At 37.3% G+C, this 21594-nt stretch overlaps 1 protein-coding gene across 2 annotated transcripts in view; it reads right to left on the bottom strand.

Annotated features, from left to right (window-relative positions):
* Window positions 1-21594, bottom strand: part of NFATC3 (nuclear factor of activated T cells 3) — a 166052-nt gene that overhangs the window by 89623 nt on the left and 54835 nt on the right. For both annotated transcript variants that reach the window (XM_043983369.1, XM_043983370.1), the window contains one exon: window positions 16855-17017. In XM_043983369.1, the coding sequence (XP_043839304.1) occupies window positions 16855-17017 (163 nt within the window). The remainder of the gene's footprint in view (window positions 1-16854; window positions 17018-21594) is intronic.

Below are 21594 nucleotides of genomic sequence, written 5' to 3'. Positions count from 1 at the left end.
CTTAAATATTTGGTAGAATTTACTTGTAAATCCATCTGCTGCTGGGGATTTTTTCTCACAGAGATAACTGATGGTTTGTTCAATTTATTTTTCTAAGACAGGGTTATAAAAGTAGTCTATTTCCTTTTCTGTTAATTTGGGCAGTTCATGTTTTTGTTAATATCCATCCACATAACATAATATCCATCCATATAACATTTTACTGATATATACTTGGCAAAAATTAATAATCAATCTAATTTCATCTTCATTAGTGGTGCACTGACCCTTTTCTTTTATGATACTTATAATGTAGCTTCCATCTTTTTTTAAATCAAATTAACCAATGGATTACTTCCCCCCCCCCACCACCAAAAAAAACCCTAGCTCATAGTTTAATTTATTAGTTCAATGCTTTTTTTAAGTTTCAACTTTATTCATCTCTCCTTTGATTTTCACAATGTCCATTTTGGTGTTTAATAGGGGATTTAAAATTTGCTCTTTTTCTAGTTTTTTTTTTTTTAAGTAGTGAGGCAATAGGGATTAAGTGACTTGCCCAAAGTCACACAGCTAGTAAGTGTTAAGTGTCTGAGGCCGGATTTGAACTCAGGTACTCCTGACTCCAGGGCCGGTGCTCCATCCACTGCGCCACCTAGATGCCCCTTTTTCTAGTTTTTTTAATTGCTTGCCAAATTAATTGATTTGCTCTCTTTCATTGATGTACATGTTTAGATACATGAATTTTCCCTTAAGTACTGCTTTGGCTGCTTCCCATAAATTTTGGTATGTTGTCTCATTGTCATCATTGTCTTTGGTGAAATTTCCATAATTTGTTCTTTGACCCACTCATTCTTTGGGATTAGATTATATAGTTTCCAACTAATTTTTAAACTATGCTTCCACAGCCCTCAATTGAATTTACTTTTTATTATATTATAACCTGAAAAGGGCATATTTAATATTTTGGCTTTTCTGCATTTGTTTGTAAGATTATTATTCCCTGATTACACTATCAATTTTTGTGAAGGTACCATTTATAGCTAAGGAAAAGGCATATTCTATTGTTCAGTCGTTTCAACCACAACTTCATGACCACATCTGGGATTTTCTTGGCAAAAGTAATATAATGGTTTGCCATCTCCTTCCCCAGTTCATTTTAGAGATGAGGAACTGAGGCAAATAAGAGGAGAGAGTTAAGGTTCTTTACTAGTATAGTTTTACTGTCTATTTCCATCTATTATTCATTTGACTTTTTCTTTAAGAATTTGGATGCTCTGCTATTTAGTACATATATGCTGGGTATTAATATTTCTTCATTATCTATGGTACCTTTTAGCAAGATGTGCTTTCCCTACTTATCTTTTTTTTTTCTTAATAGTATTTTTCTATTACATGTAAAGATAATTTCCAACATTTTTTAAAGTGAGGCAATTGGGGTTAAGTGACTTGCCCAGGGTCACACAGCTAGTAAGTGTCAAGTGTCTGAAGCCAAATTTGAACTCAGGTCCTCCTGACTCCAAGACCAGTGCTCTGTCTACTGTGCCACCTAACTGCCCTCCTCTCCTGTTTATTCTTCTCTCCCTCTTTTTATCCTGGTCCCTCAAAAGTATGCTCCTAAGGACCTTGCAACCACAACTGCTCCTCTTCCTCCTGGCACTGCAGCCCAGAACTGGGTATGGACAATGGAGTGTACAAATAGTACCTGCTCCTATGCCTAGAATTAGCACAGGGATCCCCTGTAATCTCTTTCTAACCAATTGCTTGATCCTCTTACCACATCTGGTTTAAGAGCTCTTTAAACTACTTACTGCTGTCACCCCTAACAAGGCCCAGTGCTGGTGTTGCCACCCCCTGGGCTAGCCCAGCCCTGTATCAGAGACCTTTCTTTCCAACCTCCTAAGTTGTCTTAGGCTGGAAAAAAATGTTTCAGCCTGAGATTTTGTAGGCTATACTATACCAGAACTGAATTTGGGGCTTTATTTTCAAGTTGTTTGGAGGATAATGTTGGGAAAACTCATCTGTAATGTTTCCTCTATTCCACCACCTTAGCTCAACCCCGAGAAATGTGTTCTTTAGGCACAGTGTTTGACAACTCAGGTTTACTTCCATATTACAAGAAGGCATCAGAAAAGAACTGCCAAAACATGGATAAGTCAAATTAAAGTACACAACCTCTCGATAAATAAGCATTTATTAATCACTCTGTTCCAGGCAGTGTGCTAGTTATTAGAGATACAAAGAGAAAGCAAAAACAGTATCTGCGTTTAAGAAGCATACATTCTACTGGAGGAGTTCACATATAAATCAGATGGTACAAGAGAAATACTAAGCAAAGGGAAATCTTAAAAGGAATGGTGCCAGCAGCTTGGGATACCTGGAAGACCTTCTAGAGGAGGTGACACTTGAGCTGAGTTTTAAAAGAAGCTACGGATTCTAAAAGTCTGAAGCTGAGAGGGAAAAAAAGCATTATAGGTAAGGGGAAAATTCACTGAAAAGGCACAGAAACTAAGAAAAAGTATGAATGAAGGAAGAAACATCACCTTAACCAGACTTCAAACTGTATCATAAAACAATACTGATGAAAATTATTCTGTACTGGTTAAAAGACAGAAAAGTAAATCAGTAGGACAAACTACATAAGCAATGAAGAAAAGTAAATGAACCATGTCATTCATGGTCAACAAAGTAACAAATTACTTAAGAAATAATTCCTTTTTTTGAGAATGATTACAGGAAAAACTATAAAGCAACAGGGCAGAAATTAGAATAAGACCAATAATTTGTACCATATACTCATAATGGACTAGGACTTAGGAAAAGAAAAGGTCTACAATACACACAAAAAAGTAAAGAAAAAGAACAGGTTTCAAAATTATTGCTGGAAAGAAAATTCTTATCCAAACAAGGAGACAGAAGGGATCAGAAAAGATAAAATAGACAATTTGACAATTAGATAATTAGAAGTTTTATACAAGTCAATGAAGACACAATTAGATGAGAAAGTAGGGAAAACAGCTTTATCAAATATCACTGATACAAGTTTTATGTTCAAAATATACAAGGAGTTGATACTAATATATACCCCAAGAACCATTTGCCAATAGATAAGTAATCAAAATATAGAATTGCCAAAAGAACTGCAAACTATAAATGCTTGTGCAAAAAATGTTCCAAATCACTAATAGTAAGAGAAACACAAAAGAGACAACTCTCAGATTTTATCTTATAACATACACAAAAAAAAATAGCAAAATGAAAAATAAGAAAAGTCAATACTGGCAGGACTGTGGGAAGATAAGTACAATAATTCTGTGTTGGTTTAATAGTGAATAAGTGCAACCATTCTAGATTTTAATTTGCAATTATGCAATAAAATTGTTGGCAGTTAGGTGGCACAGTGGATTAAGCGCCAGGCCTACAGGCAGAAAGTCAGAAAAAGTGAATTCAAATCTGGCCTCATATCCTCACTAGTTATGTGACCCTGGGCAAATCACTTAACTTTGGTTTGCCTCAGCTTCCTCAATTGAAATGGGGATAGTAAACTCTTACCTCACGGGGTTGTTTTAAGGATCAAATGAGATAATATTTGTAAAGCACTTAGCAGAGTGCCTGGCACATAGTAACCCCTATTTAAATACTTATTCCTTTTCTGCCCCCCACCTTCATCACTAAGAAAAGGAATTAGAAAATATTTGTAAACTCTGACTCAGCAATGCCATTATTGGCATATAACCAAGAAAGTAAAATATGAAAACAAAGCTAAAATTTATTCACAACTATACTTTGTTATAGCCAAACCCAAGAAAGAAAGCTGCTGCCCACTGATAAGGGAATGGTGGGGGGAAATTATAGTATTATGACTGTAATGGAATATTACTGCACTGTAAAAGAAACGTTAAATAAGTAATTCAGAGAAACATGGGAAGACATATAAAAATTGATGCACAGGGGCAGCTATGTGGCACAGTGGATAGAGCACCGGCCCTGGTTTCAGGAGAACCTGAGTTCAAATTCGGCTTCAGACACTTAACACTTACTAGCTGTGTGACTCTGGGCAAGTCACTTAACCCCAATTGCCTCCCCCCCCAAAAAAAATTCGTTGCACAGGGAAATAAGCAGTAACAAGAAAAGTATAGGTAATAATGATTACAACATAAATGAAAAGAGCACTAAAAGGAAGTTGAACTCTGAGTAATGGAAAAATCAGTGAAGGTCCAAAGAAGAAAGACTGAAGAAGAAACATCCTCACAAAACAAGAGCAAAATAGTTTATATTTTGTGACAAGGTTGCTATAACTAAGCTATAACTATAACTAATCCATTTAATTATTTTTCTTTGTCACAAAGAAGGGTTCAATGTGGGTAGTGGGCTAGAAAATGACCAATGTAAAGACAAAAAGACATAGATAAAAATATGTGGGGTTTTTTTTGGTGAGGCAATTGGGGTTAAGTGACTTGTCCAGGGTCACACAGCTAGTGTCAAGTGTCTGAGGCTCAGATTTGAACTCAGGTCCTCCTGACTCCAGGGCCTGTGCTCTATCTACTGCGCCACTTAGCTGCCCCTCTAGATAAAAATAAATAAAGAGTATGTATATATGCATATTTTGTGTGTGTACACATACACCAAGTTCTCTCCAAGAACAGAAGGTATTTTCTGAATTTTAAAATTATTCCTTACTTTTCCCTTTTAATTTTATCAAAGAACAGCCCCAAGAAAGCAGAAGCAGGACTAGCCAGATATTCCTCCAGAAATGCAGAGAGCCCAGCTCTAATACTCAGCCTAAGTCAGGAAATATGATAGAAGAATGAGGAAACAAAAAAAGGAATAACCCCACAATAAGAAACTATTTGTGGTGACAAGAATGCTCATGGCACAAACCTAGAAGAAAAGAATCAAAAACATTTTTAAGAAAAGCTTCAAAGAAAAACTGTGAGCACAGATTCAACTAGATTTCCTAGAAAGGATTCTTAGAAGAATGCCTCCCTTTACCTCTCCCCATACCCTCCAATTCCTTAATTTGCCCACATGTTTAAGAGTCCTTCCCTTATCCTTTCCCTTGGCCATCCTTTTTCTAAGTTAAGACCTTTTTTATCATTCTAGGTGTATATGTCATTCCCTGTTAAACCAGTTCTGATGAGAATAAAGTTCCAGCACTACGAACCCTCTACCCACTCCAGCCTCCACTGTAACAGTTCTTCTAGTCATGCCTCATTTGTATGATAGAACTGCTTCATTTTACCCCTCCCTACCCAACTTTATTTTTTAGACTCATCCCATCATACTCGATTCAACCCCAAGTCTTCTATGTATGCTCTTTCAAGCAACCCAAGCAAGGATAAAATCCTTAAGAGTTACAGATAACATCTTTCCATAAGAATTAATTATTTTGACCATATTAAATTCTTTATTATTGGTTTTTAATGTTTACTTTCTTATGTTTCTCCTGAATCTAGCAGGTCAAACTTTCTTTTCATTAAGCTCAGGTCTTTTCTTCACAAATACCCTTTAAGTTAATTAAATATCCATTTCTTCCCTCATTTAAGATTACACAGAGCTTTGCTGGGTAAGTTCTTCTTGGTTGTAAGCCCTGCTCCTTTGCTCTTTGGAAGATAATGTTCCATGGCCTTTGGTCTTTGAATGTAGAAACTTAGGCTAAATATTGTGTTATCCTAACAGTAGCTCCACAGTATATTTTTTTCCCCTAAATGCTTGTAGTATTTTCTCCTTCACCTGGGAGTTGCAAAACTTAGCCATGATGATACTATGAGTTTTCATTTTAGGATCAGGTAGTGAGTGGTGGATTTTTTTCTATTTCTATTTAACCCTCTCGTTCTAAAACTTCTGGGTAATCATCCTTAATAATTTCTTGAATTACAGTGTCTAGACTATTTTTTTTTTTTGGTGATAACTTTCGGGTCGCCCAACAATTCTTTTATTGTCTCTCCTTGATCTGTTCACCAGGTCAGTTGGTTTTTTTTAATGTTTTAATATTCTCTATTTTTTATTCTTTTTATTTTATTATTTCTGGGTGTCTTAAGAAGTCACTTGCATCTTGTTGCCCAATTCTAATTTTTAAGCAGTTTTTGCACATCTTTTTCCAATTGGTTGGTTTTCTTATTTTTTCTCTAATCTTCCCTAAGCTTCTATTTGATTTTTAAAGTCCCTTTTAAACTCTTCCAAAAACTCTTTTGGTAATTTTTTTTTTCTTTGAGAAAGAAGTAACTGTTTTAACTTCACTATTGTCTGAGTTTGAACCTAGATTTTCTCTATCACCATAGTAGTTATCTATGCTTGGGTTCTTTCTCTTTTGCTTACTCATTTTATTTAATTTTTGTAAAGCAGCTTATATTTCTTATCTTGTTATCTTATCTTAACTTGGTGTTAAAGTCAGGCTCATGTTAAGTTGGGCTCTAATCCTAAGGTGTAGTGGATAATACCCATGCTTCAGTTTTTTGGGCTGTTGGTTTTTTTTAACTCTATCTGACAGTCTGACTGCAAGTACTCCTCTCCATCCTTAAACCATGACCAGGACCCCCAGCAACACTGTCACTGCAAACATTCTTACTTCCTGTGGTCCCTCCCAAAGCTACAAGTTTCAACTCAACCCTCTCCCCTAGAACCAAAACCAAGGACACCACTCTTTTGCTAGTGCCCATGTCCCACAGGGTCCCTGCCCTCTGCCATTGTACTCACCCAGACATGTGCTCTTCCTTCCTCACCCACAGCCACAGCACAGGACTGCATTTGGTTAGCATACCTGGGCCAAGCTTCCAGAGCCAGCAGAGGGACCTACAATCTTCCCCTGTTCAGCTGTCCAACCCCCATAATGTCTGTGAGGCGCAATTTCCTGAAGCTGGGGCTGCCACCTGACACAAATGTTTGTTGATTCAGATGTATCTCAGAGGTATTTACACTTTGATCAGGTCAAGCTACCATCCCAGGAGGTTTGGCCTTTCCTAAGGTCCTTCCAAGTTGTTTTAGGCAGACAACTGATTTATCTTGACTTTTAATGATTTCTGACACTCAAAGTTCACTTTGAGGTGCTATTTTATATTTTTTTTTGAAGGGAAATTTAGGAGAGCCAAGTAATTTCCTGCCTTATTCTAACATCTTCCTAGAATCCTTTGTGGAGCTGGAATCAAAGTGTCATCTGCTCAGGAATGGCTGAAAAAAATGTTGACATGTAACGATAACAGCATATTATTATGCCAGAATAAATTATGAATGGGGCAGATTTAGTTAAACCTAGAAAAACTTTTATGAAATGACTGCGAGTGAAGTTGGCAAAAACCCTACAACATATTAAAGGAAAACAACTGTAAAAAACTTAATACTCAGCAGTCAGTTGGTGAAGTCGATAGTATATTGGGGCCTGGAGTCAGGAAGACCTTAGTTCAAATTTGGTCTTGGACACTGGTTAGATATGTGACCCTGGGCAAGTCACATAACCTTGGTTTGTCTCAGTTTCTAAGACTCTGTAGTAGAGATAACAACCTCTCAAGGTTATTATTATGAGGATTAAGTGACATCAAGGTTTTAAAACACTTAACACAGTGCTTGGCTTATACTAGTTGCTTAATAAGTATTTATTTCCTTCCTTCTCTTCAGCCTCAAATCAATACAATGACTCATCATGACCCTAAGACTAAAAACAAAACATACCTCTCACCTCTGGGCAGAGAAGTAATGATGGACTAGAGAAACAGAATAAAACATACATTTACAGACATGATCAATATGTTGATTTGTTTTTTACTCTATACATTTGTTACAAGGGAGGAATTTTATTTGAGAATGAAGGCAATAGCTGTTGGTAGGATAGAGGAATAGTAATGTTAGAAAGGAAAAAAGTGCCAATGAAATGTTAAACTTAATACATACTTTTGGGGGGAGGGGGAAGCAGGGCAATGAGGGTTAAATGACTTGCCCAGGGTCACCCAGATAGCAAGTGTCAAGTATCTGAGGTCGGATTTGAAGTCAGGTCCTCCTGAATCCAGGGCCAGTGCTTTATCCATTGCGCCACCTAGCTGCCCTATACATAGTTTTTTTGTTGGTTTTGGGGGGGGGGGGGGACAGGGCCATGGGGGTTAAGTGACCTGCCCAGGGTCACACAGCTAGTAAGTGTCAAGTGTCTGGGGCTGGATTTGAATTCAGGTACTACTGAATCCAGTACCATTGGTTTACCCACTGCACCACCTAGTTGCCCCCATAGTTTTTAAAAAGTGAAATTTAAAAGTTTTATATATATATCCCACTTTTTCTTTTCTGTTGTATATGGAAATATTCACGTTTGCTGAAACTTAACAAGTTCATTTAATAAAAGAAAAATTTTTTTTTAAAAATATATAATTATGGGGGGCAGCTAGGCCTAAACAAAAGATAGATTCACAGAAGGTAAAATGGACGATTTTGATTACATAAAATTTCAAAGTTTTTGCACAAACAAAACCAATGCAGCTAAAATTATGTGAAAAGCAGGAAATTGGGGAGGGGGAAAGTCTTTGGGAAAGGTTTCATTTCTAAAATATATTGAGAATGGAATCAAATTTACAAGAATAAGAACCATTCTACAATTGATAAAATGTCAAAGGATATGAATAGGTACTCTTCAGAGGGTAAAAAAAATCCAAGCTATTAATAGTCACATGGAAAAATGCTCTAAATCACTAGTAATTTTAAAAATGCAAATTAAAACAACTCTGAGATACCACTTCATACCATCAGACTGGCTAACATGACAGAAAAGGAAAATACCAAATGTTGGAAAGGATACAGGAAAATAGGTACAATAATTCACTGTTATCAAATTGGTTCAGTCATTTTGGAAAGCAATTTGGAACTATGCTGAAAAAGCAATTAAACTGTATATATCCCTTGGTCTAGTTATACTGCTACCAGGTCTATACCCCAAAGAGATAAAAAAAGAGAGAGAGAGAAAAAGGACTCATATTCAAAAAGGGGGCAGCTACATGGTGAAATGGATAGAGTACTGGGCTTGGAGTCAGGAAAATTCATCTTCCTGAGTTCAAATCTATCCTCAGACACTTACTGTGTGACCCTGGGGAACTCACTTCACCCTGTTTGCTTTAGTTTCCTCATCTGCAAAATGAACTATAAAAGGAAATGGAAAACCACTCTAGTATCTCTGCCAAGAAAACTCCAAACGAGGTCATAAACAGTTGGACATGATTGAAAAATGAAGGAAACACAAAAATGTTTGGAGCAATTCTTTTTCTGGTGGCAAAGAATTAGAAATTGAGGGACACCCATCAAATGGGGAATGGCTGAAGAAGTTGTGGTATATGGTTGTGGTGGAATACTACTGCGCTATAAGAAATGATGATGGGGACAGTTTTAGAAAAACCTGAGAAGACTTGTATGATCTGATGCAAAGTGAAGTGAACAGAATCAAGAGAATTGGCACAGTAACAGCAATATTGTAAAGATACAACAACTCTGAAAGACTAAGCTATTCTGGTTAACACAATAAACAACTACGATTCCAAGGATTCATGATGAAACATGCTATTCACCTTCTAGCTAGAGAACTGATGGACTCAGAGTGCAGAGTGAAACATGTCTTTCTGGAGGAGGGGAGATGTCAGGGGGTGGGGATCATGGCTAATATGGAAATTCGTTTTATATAACCATATATATTTATAATGGGTTCTATTTTTCTTGCCTTCTCAATAAGTGAAGAACAAGAAAAAAAGACAAGATATGGAACTGAAAATAATTTTTAGAAAATTTTTAAAATATCATTTCGATAATACTAGTGAACAAGATACACTATAGCTTCCTTTCCCATGGATTGAATGAAATAAAAATTCCACTTTTACACTGTGGGTTAAGATCAAGTTATTCAACTAAAAAGGATTTGGAGATAAATGGAAATTAACTTTTTACTCTAGGAATTTCACTAAAAGAATAATTTGTTATATTTGAATAATTATAGGAGACAAAACATGCCTATTGTTGTGAAAATTTCTAAGTCAAATTGTTAGATGAAGGAAAAAACCAAAGTCTCCAAGCCAAAAGAAAATAGGTTTATTGAGAGAGGGATCCTGTCTCACAATAAAGTCCAGCTCAAATATAGGACCCAAAAGACCCTGAACCTCAGGATCCACAGATATTTATACATAATGACTCCTCCCACAGTTTAACATAATCCAAAGGGTACAAATACAATAAGTATGGAATAGGAAGAAAGAAACCATCAGTCAGATACTAGCACAGTCACTTGCCATTCTATACATCCCACTTACTAAGTGGGATACTGTTACTAAGTAACAGGCTCATAACATAAACCATCTACTGGATTGCGTACATCTTTGCCATCTTGGACACAGCCTCTCTAGCCTGTATTTCTATGCGATCAAGAATTTCCACCATATTGGTTGAACTTGGCTTTCCAGTTTCTCACCAGCTCTGATTGGTCCCTTATAGCTCAGAAGTTACTACTTTAGGTATCTGACATTTAAGCTGAATGGTAGATATACCTAACCACAATTGGAAGTCAGCTGAATTTTAGGTAAGTTGTGGAGTAGACAAGTTAGCATTTGCATTAGCTCCTTTCAATATCTTTCTTACTTCATTAGCATTTTCTTAAGCTACTAAAGAATATCTAAATATTTTAAATCACAGTCCATAGTTTATAAACTGATTAGTACTACTGTATCATTTATATCTAAGGGTTGGGGAAAATCTCACTCGCACTATGTTTCTTCTTTCCTCTTTACTAATTGAATTAAGTTAGGCAAAAATCTGGAAAAATTCTCAACTAAAGAGCAAGGCATCATTGTCCAGATTCTAACATGTTACATCTACCTTGCTTTCAAATGAAAAGATGTAAAACAATAACAACAAAAACTGAAGTTACTCTATGTCACATAAACTTGGAATGGAAGCCTTATAGAATTATAGTAGCTGGAGACTCAAACACTGAAGACAATGAGAAATAGTTTTTCTTCTAAAGAGTCTCTGGACCTTCCTCAAATGGGCTGGTACCTATTATTCATGTGCATGCCATATACTGGTATAAATGATCTCTTTCAACAGATGGAATTCCTATAACCAAAAGCTTAGAAAAATTTTAAATGGAGAAAGAACAGGAGAAATTGAGCTATAAGCAGGACATACAAACCCTTGAACAACCTAACAACAGCTGTAGGATTAAAAACAAACAACTGTAGGTTGACATGGGCATATCAGTTAATAAACATTACTTAAGTGCCTATTATGTGCCAGGAACTGTGCTAAGACCTGGGGATATAAAAAGAGGCAAAAAAAATCCCTGCCCTGAAGGAGCTTATATTCTAACAACTAATGGTATGAAAATGCTAATTGTATCTAGTGTTTATTAAGTTCAAAATAAAAAAAAATTAGAACATAAAGCACTGGTAAAACTAAACTAAAAGGTAATTCATTATAACAATCAAGCTTGGTTCCAAATAAGAGAGGAGAAAATGCACCTCCTTTTCTTCCTTGCAAAAGTGAGGGTCTATGGATGTGGATAATGAACATAATGTCAGATTCAATTGATGCACTGGTTAGTTTTGCTGCTGCAGTAACTGTAGTACTGGAAGCTTTCATTACCCAGAAATGGAAAGGGGATTGAATACCTGGTCAAGAAGATCATAGGGACCCTTGTGTATAGAACCAGGTACCGTTTGGCAAATCCATTGTCCATTACCCGTTTCCGGGTCACAGTTCCAGGGCAGAGAGGAGTGCTTACCATCACAAGGGAAAGGGGGCCCTACCTAGCTATGGTAGTTAAGGACCAGAGCTCAGACTAGGACAGCAGTGACCTGATCTGCTTTAAGAGGGAAGAATATAAGCATACACACACAAACACATACAATTGGGTACATGAATTCAGCTTACCCAACAGAAAGTAGGAAAAGGACAAGAAGCAAAATGGGTGGAGGAAGTTGATAAAAGGGAGGGTAGATTAAGTGAGGCACTGGTCAGAAGCAAAACAGATTTTAGGAGGGATCAAGGTAAAAAAGAGAGAGGTGGGGCAGCTAGGTAGAGCAGTGGATAAAGCACTGGCTCAGTGTTGAGGAGAACCAGAGTTCAAACCCAGCATCACACACTTGTCACTTAGTAGCTGTGTACCCTGGGCAAGTCACTTAACCCTCATTGCCCCACCAAAAACAACAACAACCACCAAAAAAGAAAGAAAGAAAAAGAGAGAGAAATGGAGAAACAAAAGAAAATAGGACTGAGAAAAATACACAGTAATCCTAACTGTGAATGTGAATGAGATAAATTCACCCTAAAATTGAAGCTGACAGCAGAATGGATTATAATTCAGCCACAGAGTCCTCTGTTTAGAAGAAACACACTTTACTTTTGGGGGGCAGGACAATGAGGGTTAAGTGACTTTCCCAGGGTCACACAGCTAGTCAGTGTCAAATGTCTAAGGTCAGATTTGAACTCAAGTCCTCCTGAATCCAGGGCCAGTGCTCTATCCACTGCGCCACCTAGATGCCCCCAAAACACTTTAAATAGAAAGATATATACACAGTTAAAATAAGGGCTGGAGCAGAAGCAATTATGCTTCAGTTGAAGTAAAAAAGGACAAAAATCGGTAGGTTAAAAAATGAAAAAAAGTGAAGGAAGACAGCCTAGCAGGACCAGGTCTTAAACCATACTACAAAGTGCTAAGCCATCAAACAATCTGATATTGATCAATGGAATAGATTATGTACACGATATACAGGAACAAATGAGCACAGTAACCTAGTGTTTGATAAACCCAAAGATTGAAGCTATTGGAAGAAGAACTTGTTATTGGAGAAAAACTGCTGGGAAAACTGGAAAGATAAAAACCACTGGGAAAGTAGTCTGACAGAAACTAGGCAAAGATCACTATATCACAGCATATACCAAAATATGGTCAAAATGGTTAAATGGCTTGAACATAATAATATCATAAGCAAATTAGGGAATCATGGAATCGTTTACCTATCCAATCTATGGATAAGAGAAGAGTTTATGACCAAACAAGAAATAGAGAGGATCAGAGAAAGTAAAATGGATAATAATTTTGCACAGATGAAACCAATGCAGCCAAAATTGGAAGGAAAACAGGGACCTGGGGGGCGGCAAAATTTACAGCAAGTTTATTTGATGAAGGCTTAATTTCTCAAATATATAGAAAACTGAGGCTACTTTATAAGAATACAAGCCATTCCCTAATTGATAAATAGTTAAAGGATGTGAACAGGCAGTTTTCAGAAGAAATCAAAGCTAAAAAGTCATACCCCCCCCAAAATGCTTTAAATTACTAATAATTAGGGAAATGTAAATTAAAATAAAGTTGTGGTATCACCTCATACCTATCAGTTTGGCTAATGTGACAGAAAGGGAAAATGATAAATGCTAAAAAAACAGGTATATCAATGCACTGTTGGTGGAGTTATATAAACTGGTCCCCCCATTCTAGAGAAGAATTTGGAACTATGGCCAAAGGGCTCTAAAATTATACATACTATGTGGCCCAACAACTTAGTTTGTATCCCAAAGAAATCATAGAAATAAGAAAAGAACCTATATCTACAAAAATATTTATAGCAGCTCTTTCTGTGGTGGCAAAGAATTGGAAATTGAGGGGTTGCCTATCAACTTGGGAATGGCTGAATAACTTATGAAATATGACTGATGGAATGCTACTATGCTATAAAAAATGATGATGGGGATGGCTCCATAAAAACCTGGGAGGGGGGCAGCTAGGTGGTGCAGTGGATAAAGTACTGGCCCTGTATTCAGGAGGACCTGAGTTCAAATCCGGCCTCAGACACTTGACACTTACTAGTTGTGTGACCCTGGGCAAGTTACTTAACCCTCATTGCCCAGGGGGGGAAAAAAAGGAGAGAAAAACCTGGGAGGGGGCAGCTAGGTGGCACAGTATTAAAGAACCAGCCCTGGATTCAGGAGGACCTGAGTTCAAATCCAGCCTCAGACACTTGACACTAGCTGTGTGACCCTGGGCAAGTCACTTAACCCTCATTGCCATGCATAAAAAATTTTTAATTAAAAAAAAAAACCACCAACCTGGGAAGACATACCAGCTGATGCAGAATGACGTGAACAGAACCAGGAGATATTATGAAAGATTTAGCTACTCTAATTAATATAATGATCCATGACAATTCCAAAGGACTCATGATGAAAACATTTTTTTTCACTTTACTTATCTTTCCTTTTTCTGGGCAACATGACAAATATGGAAATACATTCTGCTTGATGTCAAATGTATGAGTATTATTTTACTTTCCTTCTTAATGACTGGGGGGAGAAGGTGTAGGGAGAAAATTTGGAACTAAAAATAATTTTTAAAAAGAAAAAAATAACATTGAATTATATACTTAAAAATAAAATATGTACAAACATTCATACTTCCATTATCCACATTTTCTGCCCTATTCTGTATATGCAAATGTTCATTTTATTTGGTATTTAATACTGTAATTTGAAAAAAGGAAAATGCTTTAGTCTACGCTTCAATATATCCCTTAATACAACATTTCTTCTCCCACTCCCGATTACTTAAGCTACACACACACACACACACACACACACACACACACACCCTACCTCTTCTGTTTTCTAGTCTATCCAGTAACCCAGAAGAATTTTATCATCATTACTTCTTCAATAACTGGAAGTTATATCTAGAATTTCACTGTTGATGAGTTTCTTCTACCAATTAATGTCTACTAAAGTTGATTCAAAGATGGCATCAGAGTTAAACTGCTCAAAAGGAAAACTGAAATATCAACATCTCACAACCTCATAAGAATTCAGTCTTCATCAGGGAAACATGAAAATTAGTTCAACCTAAACTTATTATCAATACTAATCAAGAAGCCACCATTGTGTCAGCTTACTTTGGCCACATACTACCATTCAGTAGTTTTATTTAAGAAACTACGTTAAAAATTAAGCATTTGCACAATATTAAACTTTTTAAATAATTAAAACTGTCTTAGAAGTGAAATAATTGCTATCTACAAATTTTATAAATAAAGTTGCCTCATAAGCAAATGAGTTGCTCATCACTGAAGGTCTTCAAACAAATCTTTGTAACCATTTGTAAGATGTTTTAGAAGGGTCTAAATCTGAGGTCTCATCAAACTGCATGATTCTATAATTCTAAAATTCTAAGTAAAAAAAATTTCTGTCATAATAACTTACCTAAACCAATTTCATACAGTTATGACCTATGGAAATAATTTATTCTTAGTGACAAAAATGGTGTTTTTCACTGCTGAGAACTATAATCAGAAATATTCATTTTAAATAGACAACTTTCTCTTATTTAAATGAGTACTAAAAAAACACAAGCTGATTAAACATGCATTAAAGGCTGTTTTAAATTTGTTAAAAGATTAGTTTCCTAGTGACAGGTATCGTGCATTATTACTAAATAACCTGAACAGAAAATAAAACTGCATCTATCTCCCCTAAAAAAGGTTTAATTTTAAAACAATAATAACAACAACAATGCCTATACATACTTATGATAAACAGGTTCTTTGGAAACAAATTTTTCCCCTTAGCTCACAGTATAAGTATACAAAATCCAAAGAACTTTAGGGAATTAAAAACTCATATTTTTAACACCTGCACCATCCTACCACACAAATCTTATACTGAAGGAAGTTATGGAAATATGGTAAGTTCAGATTCAGTCTCCTAGAGAGCATAACTCCAAGAACCAAAAAGCATAACCTTACTTTACCAGTTTGTAAACTTGAATATTTCAATTCTGTCCAATGTAACAAAGAAACTGGGTGAATTATTACCCAAGGAGAATTTTTCTAAAATATCTAAGAATGCCTCACCCACAAGCCTCAGAAGAACCTTGGAAGAATCTAAGGACACTCAAGCATACTTGCGAATTTGTTTGCCATCATTCAGGTCAGCACTCATTCAAACCTCTAGCATGATTGGTTTAGTTATCAGAAGCTCCATACTTCTTTACAATGCATCTCTGAAATAGCAAGGAGGGAACAGTGGAGCTGAGGCTCAGTACAATGTAGGTATTCTAGGACTCAAAGACAACTGTATTGCCTCTAGTTCTTGTGCTGAACTCTGAGATCAGAACTAAAGAACTTCATAAAAGAGGAGAAATGAAGCACTTGAACCTGGTCACTTGCTGACAAATAATGGGCTACCAAAGCTGTGGGAAAGATGAGGAACCACCTACCAATTTGGGAGCTCTAGCACAACCATAAGGCAGAAGATGAATGTCCAAGCACTAGCACTGATACTTGTATATAAATCTGCCTTTTCTTAAAGTACAAAATGGAGAAAAAGGCAAGAAACATAATTCTGGAACGTTTAAATCATGAGAACCATAAAGACACCTGGCATAAAAATGCCAATTCTCTCAAGAGTGCCCTGTCTACTGCTAAAGGTCTGAGACCAAGGGCCCTGATCTACAGAAACTCCCCTCAGTTTTCTGGAGGATTTGAGGCAGACTACCCACCCAAAGGAAACTCACTCAGTATTCTTTAACAGTGCCATGTTGGCAATATTTCAGCCACTATACCTCCCTTCATGTAATAGTTTCTCTATTTGGGCCCATAAGCAACAGTCTTAAGAGTATTTTTTTTGAGGCAATGGGGGTTAAGTGACTTGCCCAGGGTCACACAGCCAGTAAGTGTTAAGTGTCTGAGGCTAGATTTGAACTCAGGTCCTCCTGAATCCAGGGCCGATGCTCTATCCACTGTGCCACCTAGCTGCCCCCATAAGCAATAGTCTTGAGCTAGATCAGATAGAGTGACAGATATTCTTTACTGCAGAACAGACAAAAATCTTAACAGGTTTGTCCATTGGGCAAATCACACCTCAAAAGCCTGATACCTTAACAACAGGATGTCCTCCAGTAGATGCTTTTACTGCACCACGGCTCCCTTCTGTCTCATAGTGGGCTCGGTGATGGGTTTTAGGTTGTACTTCTATTTTCAGTTCACATTGTCCAAAATGAGTTGGTAAAGGCCAGTCGAGAGGAGGCAATGAGGATGTGCTACAAAGAAAACACAAAGGTGAAGATAGCTTTACTACTACCAAAAGTGGTAAGCAAAATCACTTACTTAAAATACTAAAAACTATAATTACCCTCCCGTTTTCCAACTGTTTTTTACTGTTAGAAGAAAATGGCTAATTCTCACCTTCTAACAGTCTCTGGACTATAATTTTTTCAAAATAACGCCCAAACCCTTTTTTGTTCAGGTCTATGAATTGGCAGAAACACAGAGGAAAGTTTCCCTACCAATGCAAATCTACAATTGCTACTTGCAGACTTAAAGAGGTTCCTGGAATAAATGACTTGCCCATTCAGAAAACCAACATGTTTCAGAGGCAGGACTTGTGCTGGGTCTTCCTGACTTTAAGACCACCTTTCACCAACATGTATATAGATACAATGGAGTTTACAGAATGGCGGCTGTGTTAGTGGAGAAAAGGGAAAGAATCTAAAACATGTTCTGAGATTAGAAACTCTACATGTATCTTTGATCCCAATTTCAATACAATTTCTTTAACAAATTGTCCCCTCTTATCTCATTCTCCATCCCTTCTCTCTCCTTCCACCCCCTTCCCTACCCTCTCTTCTCTGTCCCATCCCTCAACCTTTTCTTATCTACTGGGTTCTAGAAAAAGTTATGTGTATTGGCTCCCTTGTTATAAAATAATTTTTATCTTTTAATTATCAATGTTATGCAAAACCATGAAACTCCACTTTATAGTACTTGGGGGGGGGGGGAGGCAATGAGGGTTAAGTGACTTCCCCAGGGTCACACAGCTAGTAAGTGTCAAGTGTCTGAGGCTGTATTTGAACTCAGGTACTCCTGAATCCAGGGTCAGTGCTTTATACCCACTGCGCCAACTAGCTGCCTCCGGTACTTTTTTTTAAAAGTATAATAAATTCTACACATTACTTTCAAAGTTATTCTGTCAGTGCTTCCTTCTGCTCTTAAATGTGCATTTAATAAAATTCAATAGTCATTTGTGGGGAAATCTAAGCCCACTAATTAAAAACTCCTCTCCCAATTAAAAACTGAGGAGAAAAAAATTTGAAAAATCCAACTCTGATCTAAGAAAAACTCACAGTTTGCTATAGAATGTTCTTTTTGTGTTTGGTTGTTATGTAGTACGGTCTGGGTTTTGTGTGTGTGTTTAAAGAAGGAAAAAATTAAAATTATTTTTAAAAAACAGACAGAAAGTGGAGAAAGTGAGCACAGATAGCTTTTTCTACAAAAGATATGACAGTGGGGGGTAGCTGGGTGGCCCAGTAGATAAAACACCAGCCCTGGATTCAGGAGGACCTGAGTTCAAATCAGGATTCAGACCCTTGACACTTACTAGCTGGGTGACCATGAGCAAGTCACTTAACCCTCATTGCCCCACCCCAGCCCCCAAAAAAGATATGACTGTAGCTTGAAAGGGATAGTAGAATCAAGTGAAAATTTAGGAATAAGGAAGATCTGGGCATTTCCAAAGACAACAAGGAAAGAACAAGGGAATAGGAGAGGTTAAAAATTAGGAGGGAGGACAAGTATTACAACGTCATGCTCCAGAAAGACCATGGAGTAGATGAGATCAAAAGCACCAGTAGAAGGGCTGGTGTTGGCCAGAAGAACGACTTCATCCTCTGTGGCTGAAACAAAGGAAGACTACGTGAGGAATCTTTTATACATCTTAGAAACAATGGGGCAGTGATATTAGAGGTAACCCAAAGAGGGAACAGCTACCATGGGGAGTGTGAAGGAGTTGATCAAGATATAGCACTGAAACTGGAAACAAGCAGACAGGAGGCTAGCCAAGACAGTGGAGAAAATCCAGGGACTCATCTGAGTTCTCCCCAAAACTTCCCTTTAAACACCTTTAAATAATGCCTCAAAAACATTTCTGGAGTAGCAAAACCCACAAAAGGATGGGGCAGCAAAAAACAAACAAACAAACAAACAAAAAAAAAGATGGGGTGAAACAATTTTCCAGTCCAAGACAACACAGAAGGTGGGCAGGAAAGGTTCGTCACGCTGGGATAAGAGTGGAACACAGTACAGTGCAGGCTGTGCCAGCACAGGCTATACACAACAGCAAATCAGCAGCAGGCTTTGGGGGCAACTTAATGGCAAAGCCAGTAGTGGCTTCCAGAGCTCTCAGCCCACATATATAAGAGGGTCAGAAAACTAGTTAGAAGGAGATCACAAGGGTTCCTTTGCTGGTACTGGGGGAAGGAATCCACTGCATTGCCCATACAAGAATCTGCAGTCCCAGGATAAGAAGGAGCACGAGCACACCAGAACATGTGGACTCAGGGGGGCAGGAATCCTGATTACAGTTCCAAGTCAGAAAAGAGTGCTTGTGATCACTCACAAACCAGAGAACAAGCCAGGAAAGAAGTAAACACACCTCTCCTTAGATCATGCCACCTTGGAAGAACCGAAAATTTACAGACCCAGAACTAGCTCTGAAAACAGGTGCACAAAAAACCTGAAGCTTGGGAAAGTGCCCCTCCATCCAACAGAGCCCAATTTTAACATAAAACTAAAAGTCAAGAAATAAGCTAGGAAAATGAGAAAACCAAAAAAGATACAAACTCAAAAGACAACAAAGTCAAAACTGCTACATCCACAGTCTCAAAGAAAAATGTGAATTGGTCTTAGGCCAAAAAAGAATTCTTGGAAGCACTCAAAATGGATTTTAAAAATCAAATAATGTAAGTAGAAAAGAAATGGGAAAACTAAATGACAGTCATAAAAGAAAATCATGAAAACAGTCAATACCATGGCAAAGGAGGCACAAAAAATACTGAACAAAATAACACCTTAAAAAACAGAATAGGGGGCAGCTAGGTGGTGCAGTGGATAAAGCACCAGACCTGGAATCAGGAGTACCTGAGTTCAAATCTGGCCTCAGACACTTGATACTAGCTGTGTGACCCTGGGCAAGTCACTTAGCCCATACTGCTCCACCAAAAACCAAAAACAACAGAATACGCCAAATGGTTAAAGAGACCAAAAAAAGAAAAATCCAATGAAAAGAAGAATGCCTTAAAAAGCAGAATTGGCCAAATGACAAAAGATATACAAAAAGGAGGTACAAAAGGTCATTGAAGAAAATAATTCCTTAAAAGTTAGAACTGAGCAACTAGAAGCCAATGACTCTATGAGAAATCAAGAAACAATAAAACAAAATCAAAAGAATGAAAAAATAGAATAAAGTGTGAAATACCTCATTAGAAAAACAACTGGGGGAAGCATGAGGTACCTGCAGAAGAGGAGGAGGAGGAGAAGGAGGAGGTTGAGGATACTTATTTAATGAAATAGTGCCATAGACTGAAAACATAAACATGAGGATGGCAGGTGCTGTGAAGTTGGTGGTTGCTGTAACAGTACCTCTACAGACATTTTATGTTATATCTCAAGTATCTGAAATAAAGCTAGATTCAAATTTAGGAAATGTATTGCAAGGTCAGCACTGCAGATAGCTTATATGAAACCTTCCAGGTATAAATGTGGGATTTCAAAAACTTGTCCAGAAAAACATTTTACCTTCAAAATGGCAAGTAGAGTAGCTAATGGAGTTGGCCCAAAAATTTGTGTAGAAGACAGTATTTTAATGAGTGGCGTAAAAAATAATGTTGGAAGAAGAATCAATGTTGCATTGGTAAATGGAAAAACAGGAGAAGCATTACGCACTTAATATTTTGATATGTGGGGAGGAGATGTGGTATAGTCTATTCAAGATGCAACAATAGTTTTTTTTGTTTGTTTGTTTGTTTTTTATTAGTGAGGCAACTGGGGTTAAGTGACTTGCCCAGGGTCACACAGCTAGTAAGTGTTAAGTGTCTGAGGCCGGATTTGAACTCAGGTACTCCTGAATCCAGGGCCGGTGCTTTATCCACTGCGCCACCTAGCCGCCCCTTTCTTTTCTTTTTTTTTTTTATCAACAATAGTTTTAATGGGAACATATGATGATGGAGCAACCCAACTCACTAATGAGGCAAGATTACTGATTGCTGCCTTGGGAAGTACAGCTACCATTAACTTTGATTTTAGAGACAACTGGGTCTTCTATGGTGGAAAAGGTAACAAGCCCCTTTGAATAGCACATAAAGAACAAGAAGGAAACAAATATGAAGGATGGCCAGAAGTTGTAAAAATGGAAGGATGTGTCCCCCCAAAAGCAAGACTGAATAATATGAAGAATGTTAGGCAAAATTATCTTTCTGCTATTGATGGGAGTGCTATGAAGGAGATATTACTATGTAAATATTTTGAGAGTATACATTCATCCTGTCAATTATGCATGAGTATCAACTCTTCCAACATCAGGACTATTTATTGCTAACCTAAAGAGTAAACTTTGTCCACCATACTGAACCTTTTCTAAGCTATTGTCTATCTAAAAGCACAGTATTTAGATTGAATTATGATAAACATCTTTAAGATGTAGAAATGTCTTTTTTTTTTTTAGTGAGGCAATTAGGGTTAAGTGACTTGCCCAGGGTCACATAGCTAGTAAGCGTTAAGTGTCCGAAGCCAGATTTGAACTCAGGTACTCCTGACTCTAGGGCCGGTGCTCTATCCACTGCGC

The sequence above is a fragment of the Dromiciops gliroides genome, chromosome 2 (genome assembly GCF_019393635.1).
Source record: "Dromiciops gliroides isolate mDroGli1 chromosome 2, mDroGli1.pri, whole genome shotgun sequence".
Lineage (NCBI taxonomy): Eukaryota > Metazoa > Chordata > Mammalia > Microbiotheria > Microbiotheriidae > Dromiciops > Dromiciops gliroides.
This window is presented reverse-complemented; position numbering and strand designations above follow the sequence as displayed.